Below are 15,360 nucleotides of genomic sequence, written 5' to 3' on the forward strand. Positions count from 1 at the left end.
AAAATTGTGAATTTGTTATTTAATTAATTAAAACGGCAACCTGGCCATGGATTTATCGAATGTTCAAAATAGACCCACCAAATGTTCTCCTCTCATCTCTCCCTCTCCCAGGCTAAAAGGGGTGGATCAGGCTCCTAGGAAAACAACGTTTGGTGATGTGTCAGTACGCAGTACTCTGTCTCTCCCCCTGTCCTCCCAGCACCATGGCCAGAGGATCACCTGTCAGGCCTACAGCTCTCTGCTGTCTGAGGGAGTCAACACCTTCTACAAGCTCAACGTCCTCTGTGAGTGGTGAAGAGTGTGTGGGTTGTATACGTGTCTATTTCTCTCTGTTTGTTATACACAGCTTTTGAATACTTTATTTGTTTCACTGTGAATGCTTAATTTGTTTCACTGGGGGTCCAAATAAAGTATTGAAAATGTGTGTGCACAGTTATGAGTAGGAGAAAAAGAAAGTGTGTGCTGGTGGGTAATGAGGCTTGAAGCATGATGGTAATGTGACACGATAGTGTGCATGGCAGGCAGTTTTGTTTGTGTGTGTTTGTGCTGTTCTCTGTGTTTGCGTGTGTGTGTGTGTGTGTGTGTGTGTGTGTGTGTGTATCTGTGTGTGTGTGTGTGTGTTACTGTATTCCTTTGTTGTGACTGTGGGTTAGTCAGGCTCTGCGGCAGTGTGTTCTAATTGTGTGTGTGCTTTGCAGCACAGCCATGTTATTCTTTGATGCTGTTTCGCAGGCTGTAGCCAGCCAGCTCTTCAAAGCCTGCTGCTCCGTGCGAGCATGAAGGAATGTCACTGTGTGTTTGTGTGCAGCTGCTGTTGGACAACACTACTGTCACTCGCTGTTTTATGCCTGTCCCTCCACCTCCCTCCCTCCCTCCCTCTCACCCCGGCCTCCTGTGTGTATTTTTTTGATATTGGTGGGCATCGCTTCTCTACAGGTTTTTCTTTCATTTGCGCTGCTGTCGCCTTTCATGGCTGACATGGTTTCTTTGTGTCTGGGTTTGTATGTTTTTCTCCCTTTGTGTGTGTGTGTGTGTGTGTGTGTGTGTGTGTGTGTGTGTGTCAGATCCCCCAGAGTTGAGCCCTGACCATCCCCAGAAGATACAGGTAGTGGAGGATGAGACAGCCATCCTTCCCTTGCTGGTCTCGGCCAATCCAGATGACATCTCCTGCAGTTGGCTCTACCACAAGGAGGAGCTGCACAAATGTGATCCACCCTGCTCTCTTCCTCTCTCGCTGGGGTATCTCTTTATAGCCAGCCAACTAACTCTCTAGAGCTGAGCCAGCAACTGTGCTCGTATCAGCCGCCATTCAGGCAGTGAATAAAACACGGCAGGTCGGGCAGCAATGTGAACCTGCCTGATGTGATTCTCGTTCAAATCAAACCAAATTGTATTTTATTTGTCATATGCTTTGTAAACCACAGTGAAATGCTTACTTCCTTATGGGCCCTTCTCAACAATGCAGAAAGAAATAAGATAGAGAAATAATAGAAAGTAAAACACAATAATAAAAGTAATAATAAATACACAATGAGTAACGATAACTTGTCTATATACTGTACACATGGTACCAATACCGAGTTAATGTGCAGGGGTACGAGGTAGTTAAGCACATAGAACTAGGAATAAAGTGACAGATAATAAACAGTAGCAGTAGCGTATTTAAAGTTAGTGCCAAAAGGGTCAATGCAGATAGTCAGGGTAGCTATTTGGTCAACTATTTAACAAACTAGTTAGCAGTCTTATGACTTGTTTAGGGTCCTGTTGGTTCCAAACTTGGTGCATCGGTACCGCTTGCCGTGCGGTAGCAGAACAGTCTATGACTTGGGTGGCTGAAGTCTTTGACAATTTTTAGGGCCGTCCTCTGACACCGCCTCGTATAGAGGTCCTGGATGGCAGGGAGCTTGGCCCCAGTGATGTACTAGGCCGTACACATTATCCTCTATAGTGCCTTGCGGTCGGATGCCAAGCAGTTGCCATAACAAGCGGTGATGCAGCCAGGGCCCATGCCAAATCTTTTCAGCCTCCTGAGGGGGAAGAGACGTTGTCGTGCCCTCTTCACGACTGCATTGGTGTTTGTGGACCATGATAGAGCCTTAGGGTTGTGTACACCAAGGAACTTGAAGCTCTCAACCTGCTACAGCCCCGTCAATGTGAATGGGGGCGTGCTTGGCCTCAGCTTTTTGTAGTCCACGATCAGCTCCTTTGTCTTGCTGACGTTAAGGGAGAATCCAGCAGAGACCTGGGAGTTTGTTGTCCTTGCACCAAACTCCCAGGTCTCTGCTTCCTCCCCTATAAGCTGTCGTCGTCAGTTGTCAGAAAACATAATTATGGTGTGAGAGTCATGCCCGGTCACGCAGTTGGGGGTAAACATGGAGTACAGGAGGGGACTAAGCATGCACCCCTGAGGGGCCCCGTGTTGAGGGTCAGCATGGTGGATGTGTTATTGCCTACACTCCTGACCTCTGGGTGGCCTGTCAAGAAGTCCAGGATCCAGTTACAGAGGGCGACGTTCAGTCCGAGGGTCTTAGGTTAGTGATGCGCTTGGAGAGCACTATGGTTTTGAACGCTGAGCTTTAAGCAATGAACAGCCTTCTCACATAGGTGTTCCTCTTGTCCAAGTGGGAAAGGGCAGTGTGGAGTGCAATAGAGATTGCTTCATCTGTTGATCTGTTGGGGTGGTATGCAAATTGATGTGGGTTCAGGATGTCTGGGATGATGGCGTTGATGTGAACCATGACCAGTCTTTCAAAGCATTTCATGGCTACAAATGTGAGTGCTACGGCGTGATAGTCATTTAGACAAGTTATATTAGCATTCTTGGGCACAAGGACTATGGTAGTCTGCTTGACTGGGTCATGGACAGGTTGAAAATGCTCTGAGTACGCGTCCTGGTAATCCCTCTGGCCGTGCGGCCTTGCGAATGTTAACCTGTTTAAATTTCTTACTCACATCGGTTATGGAGAGAGTGATCACACAGTCATCTGGAATAGTTTCTGCTCTTATGCATGGTTCAGTGTTGCTTGCCTCAAAATGAGCAAAGAAGGAATTTAGCTTGTCTAGTAGGCTCGCGTAACTGGGCAGCTCGCAGCTGGGTTTCCCTTTGTAATCCGTGATAGTTTGCAAACCCTGCCATATCTGACGAAAGTCAGAGCCGGTGTAGTAGGATTCGATCTAAGTCCTGTATTGACGCTTTGACTGTTTGATTTTTCGCTGGAGGGCGTAGTGGGATTTCTTATAAACATACGGATTAGTGTCCCGGATTAGTGGCAGCTCCCAGAACATATTCCAGTCTGTGCTAGCAAAACAGTCCTGTTGCCTAGCATCTGCTTCATCGGACCACCTACGTATTGAGCGCGTCACTTGTACTTCCTGTTTAAGTTTTTGCTGGTAAGCAGGAATCAGGATGCTAGAGTTATTGTCAGATTTGCCGAATGGAGGGCAAGGGAGAGCTTTGAATGTGCTTCTGTGTGTGGAGTAAAGGTAATCTAGCGTCTCGCCTCGGGATGAGCATTTTCTTGTTTTCTTATGGCCCTATACAGCTGGTTGAGTGCGGTCATAGTGCCAGCATCAGTTTATGGTGGTAAATAGACAGCTACGAAAAATATAGATGGAAAATAGTATAGTCTATATCTTATCATGGGGTATTCTAACTCAGGTGAGCAGAACCTCAAGACTTCTTTAAAATATTACAGATTGCGCACCAGCTATTATTAACAAAGAGACACACTCCTCCCCACTTGAGTTTACCCAACGCTGCCGTTCTGTGCTGCCGATGCATAGAAAAACCAGCTAGATGTACACTGAGTGTACACAACATTATGAACACCTGCTCTTTCCATGACAAAGAGGGACTAGATGAATCCAGGTGAAAGCAATGATCCTTATTGAGGTCAGTTGTTAAATCCACTTCAATCAGTGTAGATGAAGGGGAGGAGACGGGTTGAAGAAGGATTTTGAAGCCTGAGACAACTGAGATATGGATTGTGTATGTGTGCCATTCAGAGGTGCCAGGCGCACCAGTTTGTGTCAAGAACGTTAATGCTGCTGGGTTTTTCATGCTCAACAGTTTCCCGTGTGTATCAAGAATGGTCCACCTCCCAAAGGACATCTAGCCAGCTTGACACAACTGTGGGAAGCATTGGAATCAACATAGGCCAGCATCCCTGTGGAACGCTTTTACCACATTCTAGAGTCCATGCCCCAACGAATTGAGGCTGTTCTTGGAGCAAAAGGGGGAGGCGGGGTGCAACTCAACATTAGGAAGTGTTCTTAATGTTCTCTACACAGTGTATATTATCCATGTCCTTGTTCAGCCACAACTCTGAGAAACATAGGATATTACAGTTCTTCAGGTCTCATTGATAGGACAGTCTCAAATGGAGCTTGTCCAGTTTGTTCTCCAGCAATTGTACGTTCGCCAATAGAACGGAGGATAGAGGCATTTTATGTACTCGCCGACGTAGTTTCCTCAGGGTGCCTGCACATCAGCCTCTCTTCTTTTCCGAGTCTCGTGGATCAGGGCCCGGTCCAGGGTGAGCACTATGTCCTGCGCCTACGACTCGTTGAAGTAGAAATCTTCATCCAAATTGAGGTTAGTGATTGCTGGTCTGATGGAAACATTACGTACAAATTATGTAAATGTGGATCGCTATTTTGCTGAATACATCACAGCCGTTCCTCTCCTGGCCTAACCTCTATTCCCTGTCATCGGGCCACAGCCACCACACTCCTGTCCTTAACCTCCCACCTCAACCTCCACCACCGCACCCACCTCCCGGAGGGGTTACCCAGCCATTAAAGGAGGGATGTTGCGGTACAGTGGTGGTCTGACACATGGGCTATTGTTTCTGTGGGAATATTGCCAGGCCAATCAATAATATAGCATTAGATGTCACTTATAAGCCATGAGTGGCTTAGGGACATGTGGTTTATAATGTGTGTGTGTGTGTGTGTGTGTGTATATGTGTGTGTGTGTGTGTGTGTGTGTGTGTGTGTGTGTGTGTGTGTGTGTGTGTGTGTGTGTGTGTGTGTGTGTGTATGTGTGGTTGTGTGTGTGTGTTTATGAACAGAAATGGATCCTCGGTACCACTTTACTGAGAGCACAGAGTTTGAGATCTGGAATGTGACAAGGAGAGACACCGGGGTCTACACTGTGAACTGTACCAACGAGGTGGGGCTGACAATACCACCATCACTCTGGACGTACAGTGTAAGTCTGACCCACTGGCATGAATCTGGTCTGTCTACTCACCTCAACACCGTGTTAGAACACTGAGCTCAAGTCTAGGCATTAGCTCAGGGACTGAACACAAGTCTTCAGGACTCAGGCAAGGTTTCTCAGTCCTCACGCGAATGTGGTTCATCAAGCCACTTACATTACATGCCAGTGTTGTATACCCAATACATCCCCAATCCAGTCACAACCTTGAACCAACCGACCGACACATCTCCATCCCACTGCCTCCACTCTTAATGATGTAATAATAGCACGTCTGAATGTTCCAGTAAAACCTACAGTGCAGAACAAGCCTAATGGACAGACAGCACAGCACTCTTGATTCGATGGAACCTGACAGTTGGAGGTATCCATAATGTATAAAGGATTGTAATAGCTTTTATGGGTGGCGCTGTAGCCCACTTAACAATGTTGTTCCTGGTTAAAATGAATATGGTATGTGAGAAGGCCGTAAGTGTCTCTGGTGATTCCATCAGTGTGCTGTGTGTATCAACACAGACAGGGGCACTAATGCCACTACTGTTATAAGTAGATGGTACCCACAGGAAGAGAAGAGCACACAGCCAGGTGGAAAGGGATTACACTGCAGTATGTTGGTGGAGTCATAGTGCTGCTGTATCCAGGACATAGTGACTGACTGAAGGAGGGATGGAATGAGGGTAAGTCGGCCATGATGACTGCACCCTCCCTGCCTCTAAAGTGGAGGACAGGCAGCATGCAATGGAGAACCTCCAGTGTGACGTGGCCCAATTTAGGGACACTGAATTGGGCAGGGGTGTCTGACAGTAAGGGGTTGGGACAGATCCAAAATATACTGGGGTTAAATTGATTGGCAAATACTTAATGTAAAGTGGTCAGAAAGGTCATTAGTTACAGTATGTATAGGGTGTCTGTAGGATCAGTGATTCATAGAATAGAACGGAATAGACTAGAATAGAATGGAATATAATACAATAGAATGGAATAGATTACAATGGAATATAATACAATATAATTAATATATTTGCAGAGAGAGTTGGGAGTCGGTGGGTGGTGAGTGACTGATTGTTCCCTAAGTTCCAAAGTAGAATTTTACTTTCCTATTGTTTCTCTCGTCCTACTTTCTTATTGTCTACTCGCCAGATGCCCCTAGTGTGAAGATGGCGGAAGGCCCAGTGTATGTGGACGTGGGGGAGACAGCAGACCTGTTTTGTGTAGCAGATGCCAACCCCATCATCAACACTGACATGTTCTCCTGGAAATGACTGGTGAGAACCCCCATATGCCCATCTCATTTCACCTCTCCTTTCTCCTGATTTGATTTCCCTTTATCTGGCCTCCTTTCTTTTATTTTACCATTTCCTACCGTTTATCACTCCCCCTCTTAAATGCAGAGACGTGCCATATTTCACCGGCTCTAACTATCCTTCCACCCCACCTCTCACGGCTCCCGGCTCCACACTCGGCCCAAATCCAGAAAAATAGCTTTCATTACGGCGCATCGACTAAAGGGCACATTTATCAACGTACGCTCTCTATCCTGTATCTACTGCTCTCTTTTTTCTCTCTTTTACTCTTTTTCTCTCTCTTTCTCTTTCTCCGCTCCCCCTGGAGTACCTGTACTGATCTTGCACAGGAGGGGTTGGGGGTGTACGAAGGTATGCATGCTGTCCTCCTGTCTTCCTCTCGATTACCCCTCTCTCTGTCTTCCTCTTGGCGAGGGGGAGATGGAGGAGATGGGAAGCAGAGCCAGGATGAGGCCACTGGGCAACTGACCATCCAAGGGCGACTCGGGCCCACGCCGGTCGCTACCAGTGCACTGCCGACAACAACATAGCGCCCCCTGCCAGCGTGGCAGTCCAGCTGGTGGTGCGCTGTGGGTCTAACGAGCTCTACCAAGATCTATCAATCATGTAGTGTGAATACATCATGGGTGCAACGGACTGGAAAAGGGTTGTGGGTGTCTTTGTTTGTGTGGCACCATTAACTATTTCTATGCACATCTGTATGCATTTGCATGTATTCCATGTTTCTGTCTATCCATTTCTGTTTGTACATGTACAATATGAACATCTCTGGCTGTGTGTTTGTCCTTTCCTGTGTAGTTAAGCCAGAGCTCCAGAAGTGGGCTCAGTGGAATAAGGTGGCGAGCAGAGGGGATAGCACCAGAACAGCTGAGGTGGTGTGCCAGGGAGAGGGCATCCCGCGGCTCCACTTCTCCTGGGCTAAAAACTACGTGCCCATAGACTTCATACACACCAGATGAGAGCACATCCCACCCCTCACTTTCCATCTGGTTCTCACCTTCTCCCCGTGCCTGCTGCCTGCCCTATAGCCCTATAGCCATATTGTGTGTGTGTGTGTGTGTGTGTGTGTGTGTGTTTGTGTACTGCAGGTACCAGGAGAAGACCATTAGGGATGGCTCATTACACACCAGCACGGTAACCGTGGTGAACGTGAGTGCAGCGCTGGGCTACGCAGTATTCACTTGCACTGCTCGCAACGTCCAACTGCTCAGCACCAGTATGTGTGCATGCGTGTGTGTATGTGTGAATGGGTAAAAGGTCAGAGGTTAGGTCAGACATCAGGGCCCAAGGATGTTGCTATGATGTAAAACACGTACTTTACCAACTGCTAGAGTCCCATTGGTCCTAATTTAGCTACGTCCTCTCATATAATACTGTTTGTGCGTTTGTGTGTTTGTGTATGTGCTGCCTTGTCCACAATTTTATTAGTGTGGTAGGACCCTCCAGCTTATAGAGAAACTCTTCAGTCTCTCTCGACGGTAGGAAGAGCAAGTCCTCAGTGTCAGACACCCTTTAGCTATGTCATTTCTATTGATATATCTCTCCTTTATCCCCTGCCTATAGCTCTAATTCCCCTCTCTGTCAGATAACGCTGCAATGATACGCTTTCCTCTCTCCGCGCACACAGGCTGAGTCGTATTCCTACGCCGGCGATGTCAACACGGCCCCTGCTCCCAGCGAGCCCCCCGGCCTCCATTGGACACATTTAATGTTTACCATAAAAAGCGTGAAATACAATCCAATATTCACTGCTGTTTTTTTCTCTCCCTCCGTTTTTTTTTTACTGCCTTGAATATTCATAATTAATCTGACGCAGTGATAATAAATGTTATATGCTTCCTTAACATCTGAAGGTCGGGGAAGGAAAGAAGGCTGTATTCTCTCTATCCCTGCCCGCCTCGCTGCCACGGTTTGGATTAAAAAAAGACAGATCCAAATAAGACTGACCCCTCTAACCTCGTATCTTATGAGCAGAACTGATAATGGAAATGATTTACTCTGCAAACAGAGCTGCCTGCATGCCTGCAAGCACAGCTTCTCTCTCTCATTCTAGTGCTGAACTCTCTCCTTCTCTTCTGCTCTCTTCCTCTGTCATTCTCTCTTGTTTATCCTTTCTATCCTCCTATTTCAACTACCCTTCTTTCTAACCCCCCTCTCTTTATCTCACCTTCCATCTCTCTCTCTGACACACAGATCAACCAGATCCTCCCTCAGAGTTCCACCTGGTCAGCTTCACACATGCCTCTGCAACTCTAGAATGGATCCCAGGCTTCGATGGGGGCTTGGAGCAGAGATTCCGTGTCAGGTGAGAGAGCATTGACTACAGTTGACCGAACATGATGTGTCAAATATTGTGATCTCTTCTTTGCATTCATAAGCAACCAACATATCCTTGATAGGCATATTAGGAACAGGTCTAGATCAAGGGTCAATTCCATTTCCCTCCTGTAAGGTTAGAGCCCATCCATGTACTGACTAAGATACTGTTGATTGACAGCTACCGTTGGGCTGACTGAGTTTCCTCTACGTGGATGTGTTCCCTCCGAGAGCAAACATCTTCATTGTGACAGGCCTGTCCCCCAACTCCGTGGGAGAGAGCGGCTATGCCGACAACAACTCAGTACTCACCATCACCACCAAGGGTCAGTCTAGAGCAAGTTCACAACATGACTTCTGGGTCCTAGCTAGGAGAGGGACAATGGTCGGACATTAGTTGGTTTGGACTCCTGCCCAGCTGGTATTGAGATCAGGTTATGTCTCTAATGACATCCTATGCCCCATTTTGTAGAACAGAAATAATCTTGGCACCATATGGGGAATAGGATGTCATTTGACCCAGGTTTATTTTGCAGCGTTAGAAGAGCATTGATGTTTTTTCCCCTGTCTTCCATGGTTCTTCTAACCAGAGTGGGAAGGAACAGTCCAGGAAGAGGATCCCTTAGGGGAGGGTAAGTTTATTTTATTTTTGTTTGGACTGTGAAAAATGGCTATTTGCAAAGCAGCTAGCTTCATTTGGCTAAATCATGTGTGCTCTTTGAGTAATGGTACTGTAGTTATGGCAGCCGTGGTCATAAATGCTACCTTCTATCCTTGTGTTAGTCTTCAATCAATGAAGGAAGTGATAGACCGTCTTTCGTACTGATTATTATTATCCCTTAATACGTTTGACTCAATATGCAATAAACGTATTTACCACAAAAGAGTCAAAACTCAGAGTGAAGTTCAACTGTTTAATACCAAAGACGCAATAGCTGTAATAGGCGCGTGTCAAACGGTACAGCCGTATACGTGCCTTTCGAGTGGCACAGCACTCTCTTATATCCAAGCAAAGCTCCCCCACCCATACAATGATATATCAGTAGTTTTCCACTCACATCACACAGCACTTTTCCACTGAGGCTTTCACCCTGATTAAGGACATGGTCTGCTGCTAACCATGACCAAGGAGTTTCAAACCTCAACCACTGCTGGCACAACTTCCTCTTATCTTGTTGCTGTTTAGGCCATTGAGAATATCTGTGGTTTCCAGTGACCGGAGACCTGAAAGACAGTTACCTAAAACTACACACTCCCTAATATCAACTAACCCTTTTTCTCTACTTTTACTATCACCTTACAATAAAAAAAACATCCCCAGAGACTTAAGGCCTCACTCTACTTCCCCTTAATCACACAAAAGCTATTAAATCACTCAAACCACAATTATTTACAATCAAACAACCTGTTCCTGGTTCTTGCTTCCTATGATGTCATCATGGTGGATCAGCTCATTCCTGTTCTTGTTTCTCTTGTAAACCAGAGACGAGAGGGCTGTCGCTGTATCAGACTGTGATCATGGTGGTGGTAGGTAGGGCTCCGCTGCTGGCTATCAACTGGCTAGGCTGCTTCCTGTGTCTGAGGTGGAAGAAGAGGTGAGGCCAGACAGGTAACCGTGGCAGTACCATGGTCAAGGTTGTGTGACTGTTTTCTTCTGCATCTCAGCCTCAGAAACCTCTGCCCAAGTCACCAAAGAGTTGAGCCTGAATCTTAATGCAACTCACATTTATTTCTCTCTCCCGCGATTTCTCTCTCTGTGTCCTCTTATCTCTTCTCTTCCTCCTTTCCCTCCAAACACACCCATCTGCCCCTCCCTCCCTCCGCAACCATCCTCCAAGGCTGTCACTTTTCCCCTCTATCTTTCCCTTTATCTAATTTATTTAATTTTTAGTCTCTCTCCCTCCATCCCTCCCTCTCTTCCTTTATCTTTCTGTCTCCCTCAGTTTCTGTTCCCTGCAACTGTCAGGTCGCCTATCTCACATACCTCTCATCTCACTCTCTCCTCTCTACCCTTCGTCCTCACCTACCATCCACTTCTCTATTTCTTCATCCATCCTTCTCTGTCAGACCTCTTTTACTTCTGCAATAGAGCCCCTATCCCATTTCTAATCCCCACTCATTCATCCCCCACCCCCTCTCTCTCTCACCCTCACTTTCTCTGCCTATCTCTGTCTCACTCTCCCTCTCTTCTCCAGAGAGTAAAGGCAGTGTTTCAGATGGGAAGAAGAGTGAAGGAGATGGGTGAGTCATCCTCTTAGTCTGTCTCTGTGTGTCCCGTCTAATCAGCACCCAATCCAGTCCTGTGGGTACAGACAAATGACTATACGTCCAATCCCCTCTCAGAGGCCTAAACCTTGCCCTTCTGACAGACCACACCCAGGACCCACAACAGCAAAACTACAGGAACCTGTGACGGACAAAGTCTCCCGTTTTCTATGATGTAATGTAGCAACAAACGAGTAAAGCAGACGCTCCTGTCAGTCTAAATTTGCAATTTGGGGGCAAAGCAACAGTGCGAATACAGGTGTCACATCCAAAAATACTTCAAATGCAATATGCCATATTGCATTGACAGTGCTATGCTCTTGTGCACTGTATTGTACATGTCTTTGTATGTAGCTATTTTCTCCCTGAGGATTAAGAAAGAGTGACATACGAGGTGTGGGTGGGTGATTGGATGATGTTGATATGCCTTAATTTCAAGATTCAAAAGGCACTCGCACATCTGAGCAATCTTGTTGCAGGTGCATGGCAACAATTGAAACAGGATGAAGGAAAAATGCCTTAATATGCCTTAATTTAAAAATGGGAAAATAAATAAATAAAAGATTGAGATAGGAGGATGTGGGTGGATGGTTAGGGAGTTGGGATGTGATACTGTTTTCTAATAAAAAAAAGAAAAGAATGGAGGTTAGATGCTCTGTTCTGTCTGTCATATCCAGGTCCACTGTGTTCACTGCCAGAGGCTCCACCGGGTACGAGGTCAGAGAGCTGGTGAACCCTGCGGCCCAGCGCACCCTCCTCATCGACAGCCGATTAGAACCAGACAGCAGCGTCTATGGGAGCTATGCTGGGGTAAGAGGAGGGGGGGAGGGGTTGGCTGGGGGAGGAAACAGAGGGGAAAAGGGGGGATACTTAATAAGTTGCACAACTGAGAAGAGGGAGTAAGGAGAGGAAAGAGGGAGTAAGGAGAGGAACTAGGGAGAAAGGGGATGACAGAGGGGGAGATAATAGCGAGAGTGAAAAACACAGTAAGGTAGAGGGGTGGATGAAGTGGAGCGAAAAGGAAGTTGACAAAATAAAGAGACAGAAAGGGAGGGGCTTAGAGAGGAATAGGAGAAGAATAAAGTGAGAAAACAGGAGGGGTGAGAGGTAGGAGGATGCTAGCAGACAGAGGTGGAGAGGTGAACAGAAAAAGAAGGATTAAGGAAGAGGGAGATCGGTCAGAAGAGGGGAAGTGGAGGAGTCAGGCATAACGAGGGAAACAGAGGAGAGATAAACGAATAAACACCGTTGGCTGTTCTCAGAGTAGGAAAGGGAGATCGATAGCCCACAATTAGCATTCAAAATACACTTCGATCCTGGTGAAATTGCACATTGTAAAAGGCCAACAAGGCTTTGAACCCTGCAGAAAAATGTTAAGTAGAATATAACAACACCGTCAGAAAGAGACTGTTAGAATAGGCTCTAATGCAAGCAAATTCTCCTCAGAGATGTTAGCTAACCTTGAGTTAAAAAACAATACATCTAGTCTAGGTTAAAAAATATACTGTTTGTCAGGTATCTCTCTACAGAGTCACCATGTACAGTACAGAATCTGTCTCTGTTTTTCACCTATGGTCTTTGTCCTCCCAGGAGAGCTCCCACTACTACTACCCCACCAGTGACTACTGCCCCTCTCTCTACCCCCACCCCGAGGGAGCACAAGGGCAAGGTGAGAGAAATCAAAACACTACCTATGAATAATATATCACAAGAGCAAAGACATTTCTCTGTTTAACTTAACTCTTTGGCTCTCTCTTTTTCAAGATGGCCGCCACCACCCACTGGAGCCCATAGGCCGTGAGTATGAGGAGGTGAGAGGCTGGGGTATGTATCAGGACATGCTGGGTTTGTCTCTCCCACTGCCTCCTTCCCAGTTTGACCCCAGGTTACCAGAGCAGAGGCAAGAGTGGAGACCACCACTACCCAGTTACCCTCAGGTCAGCACAACCCCACTGGGATAAAGTACTAGTTATTGATCCCCTGTGGGGTGATGACCCTTATAGTTCACATATTGGACTAGATGTGTTTTATCACTTTGAGTTTTTTCCAAATAACATAGAGATTGGATGGGAAGTATTGCATCAAAATTATTTCAAGTTAGGATTTGGCCTACAGTGCTATATAGTACTGTCATATCTCTCACCTTCTTGACACAGCTTTCTTCTCCAACAGGGAAGTGGGAGGGGCATGACTGCCCTGCAGCAGCCAATCAGAAGGAAGGATCCGGTGGATGAGCGACGCCCAGAGAGAAGCGACTATGATTTACCTTTTGAGCTCAGAGGACAGTTAGTTTAGGAAGCTTAGGCCTTGATTTCAGAATGTGGACAATACCTCAGACTCAAATACAAACTCTTAGTGCTGTGCTGGTATTGAGTACTATGTGAATAGGAAGCCTTCCAACTGTTACTACCAAAAGGTACAGTATTTACAGTAGGTGATATTGTGGGACAGTCAATCAATACAAATTAGGCCTACCATCGATCCAAAGACCTCAAAGATATAAAATGTAATAGATGAAGCAACAAAACATGCAGAGTTTTTCTTACTAAAAAAAATTGTAACAGTTGATTATACTCTACTGTACAAATAAAATGGATAATCTAGGTCTAGGCCTAACTGATACACAATTCCAACATGCCTCCAGTGTTTTATACAGATACATGTCAAATCCAAAATATTTCTCCAACAAGAGCCTTTACTGGAAATGTCACTCCAGCAAGATGAGAGATGAAGAGGAAGAGGCAAAGTCAGAGAAGATGACAGGAAACTTCAATCAAGTTCTCAGTCATGTGGGGCCACAGGTTTCCCTCCCTCCTCCCCAGACCATCTTTCTACCCCAATGCCCCACTTCCCTCTCCTCCTCTCTCCCACCCTCCTCCCTCCCACTTCCCTTTAGCCCAGTCAGTACTACATCCTACAGAGCCTGCACTCAGACAGGCAGAAAGACAGACAGGTAGACAGTGACACAGACAGTCAAGGTAGACAGTCAGACATCCGCTGGCACTTTTGGGACATATGTGAAGCAGAACTCGCAGTGTCGCCCAAGCGGAAACCATCTCCATGCACCTGCTCGCCACGGGCACTTTGCCCTTTTGAACAATCTGCCTGTCTGTGACACACGTCCTTCACAGCAGCACACGAAGCCTGGGATTATTACAACACATGATCACTGCCCAAGCCTCCTCCATCTCCCTCCCACTCAACCTCCCCCTTTCCCTCCCTCTCCCCCCAACCTCCTCCCCCCTCCTCTGAAACAAAGAGAGCCTGAGTCCTCCCGGTGCGTCCTGGGGTGAGCCTCTGAAGGTCGGGGATAAAGGCAGTAATTGAGCGTGGTAATGTGTTGTGAGGGTAAAACCACCACACTGTATCTACATGCTGCCTCTCTCCCGCTAATCCTGTTGTCTTTCACATTTCAGTTTCAACTCATCATTCTAGAGAGAGAACATGCAGGCCATTAGTCCTACTGTGCGACAAGAAAGAGAGAGAGAGAGAGAGAGAGGGGAAGGGAGGAAGGCAGAGAGAGAGGTTAAGCGAGTGGAGAGAGTATGAGAGATAGATGTAATTTAAGATCTAGGTAGAAAGTCTATCCTCAGATAACCCTCTAACTTGGTTTTATTGTAATTTAAGATCTAGGTAGAAAGTCTACCTTCAGATAGCCCTCTAACTTGGTTTTATTGTAATTTAAGATCTAGGTAGAAAGTCTACCTTCAGATAGCCCTCTAACTTGGTTTTATTGTAATTTAAGATCTAGGTAGAAAGTCTACCCTCAGATAGCCCTCTAACTTGGTTTTATTGTGCAGATCGGTAGTTAGTTCAAGGTAGTTTAAGTTCATTGCAGGATATTGCTCCCTGGTCTGTACAGATCGAACTGATATGAACATTTTGACAATGTACCTGGTTACAAAGACTTGGTGGTGTTGTTCAGGTGAGGGTTCAGATTAGGAATCTGAATCATGCAACATTGTCCTGAGAGAATAGCATCTACACATGCACACACAGGGTTGTTCTTCCTCCTACTTCCCATAATATCTGTGTGTGTGGGAGGGGGGGGGGGGGGGGGGGGGGGGTATGTGCATATGTGTGTGTGCGTGTCCCAGAACAACACTACCTCCTCATAGCCTTCTGATAATCACATTAAACTCATATTGAACACACACTCACATACTTACACAGTCAAACACATACAATATTATACACACAGACACAACCAATCAAAACCTTACTTCCTCGTTCTCCCTTCAGCTTGATTTTTCA

The 15,360-nt window shown here is 46.3% G+C and overlaps 1 protein-coding gene, 1 long non-coding RNA gene and 1 pseudogene across 2 annotated transcripts; all 3 read left to right on the forward strand.

Annotated features, from left to right (window-relative positions):
* Nucleotides 1–6,667, forward strand: part of LOC115176475 (nephrin-like) — an 82,608-nt pseudogene extending 75,941 nt beyond the window's left edge.
* Nucleotides 6,668–8,217: 1,550 nt separating this feature from the next.
* Nucleotides 8,218–9,470, forward strand: LOC115177100 (uncharacterized). The gene is made up of 3 exons (XR_003872348.1): nt 8,218–8,830; nt 9,023–9,167; nt 9,432–9,470. It is a non-coding gene; the product is annotated as an uncharacterized LOC115177100 (long non-coding RNA).
* An 889-nt stretch (nt 9,471–10,359) lies between these two features.
* On the forward strand, nt 10,360–13,643 carry LOC115176476 (uncharacterized). Its single transcript, XM_029736511.1, has 6 exons — nt 10,360–10,368; nt 10,931–11,082; nt 11,784–11,916; nt 12,697–12,775; nt 12,871–13,043; nt 13,279–13,643. Exons 1-6 carry the CDS (start codon nt 10,360–10,362, stop codon nt 13,399–13,401), a joined length of 669 nt encoding a protein of 222 aa, XP_029592371.1. The 3' UTR covers nt 13,402–13,643.
* Nucleotides 13,644–15,360: the final 1,717 nt, after the last annotated feature.

Source organism: Salmo trutta, chromosome 37 (assembly GCF_901001165.1).
Source record: "Salmo trutta chromosome 37, fSalTru1.1, whole genome shotgun sequence".
Taxonomy (NCBI): Eukaryota; Metazoa; Chordata; class Actinopteri; order Salmoniformes; family Salmonidae; genus Salmo; species Salmo trutta.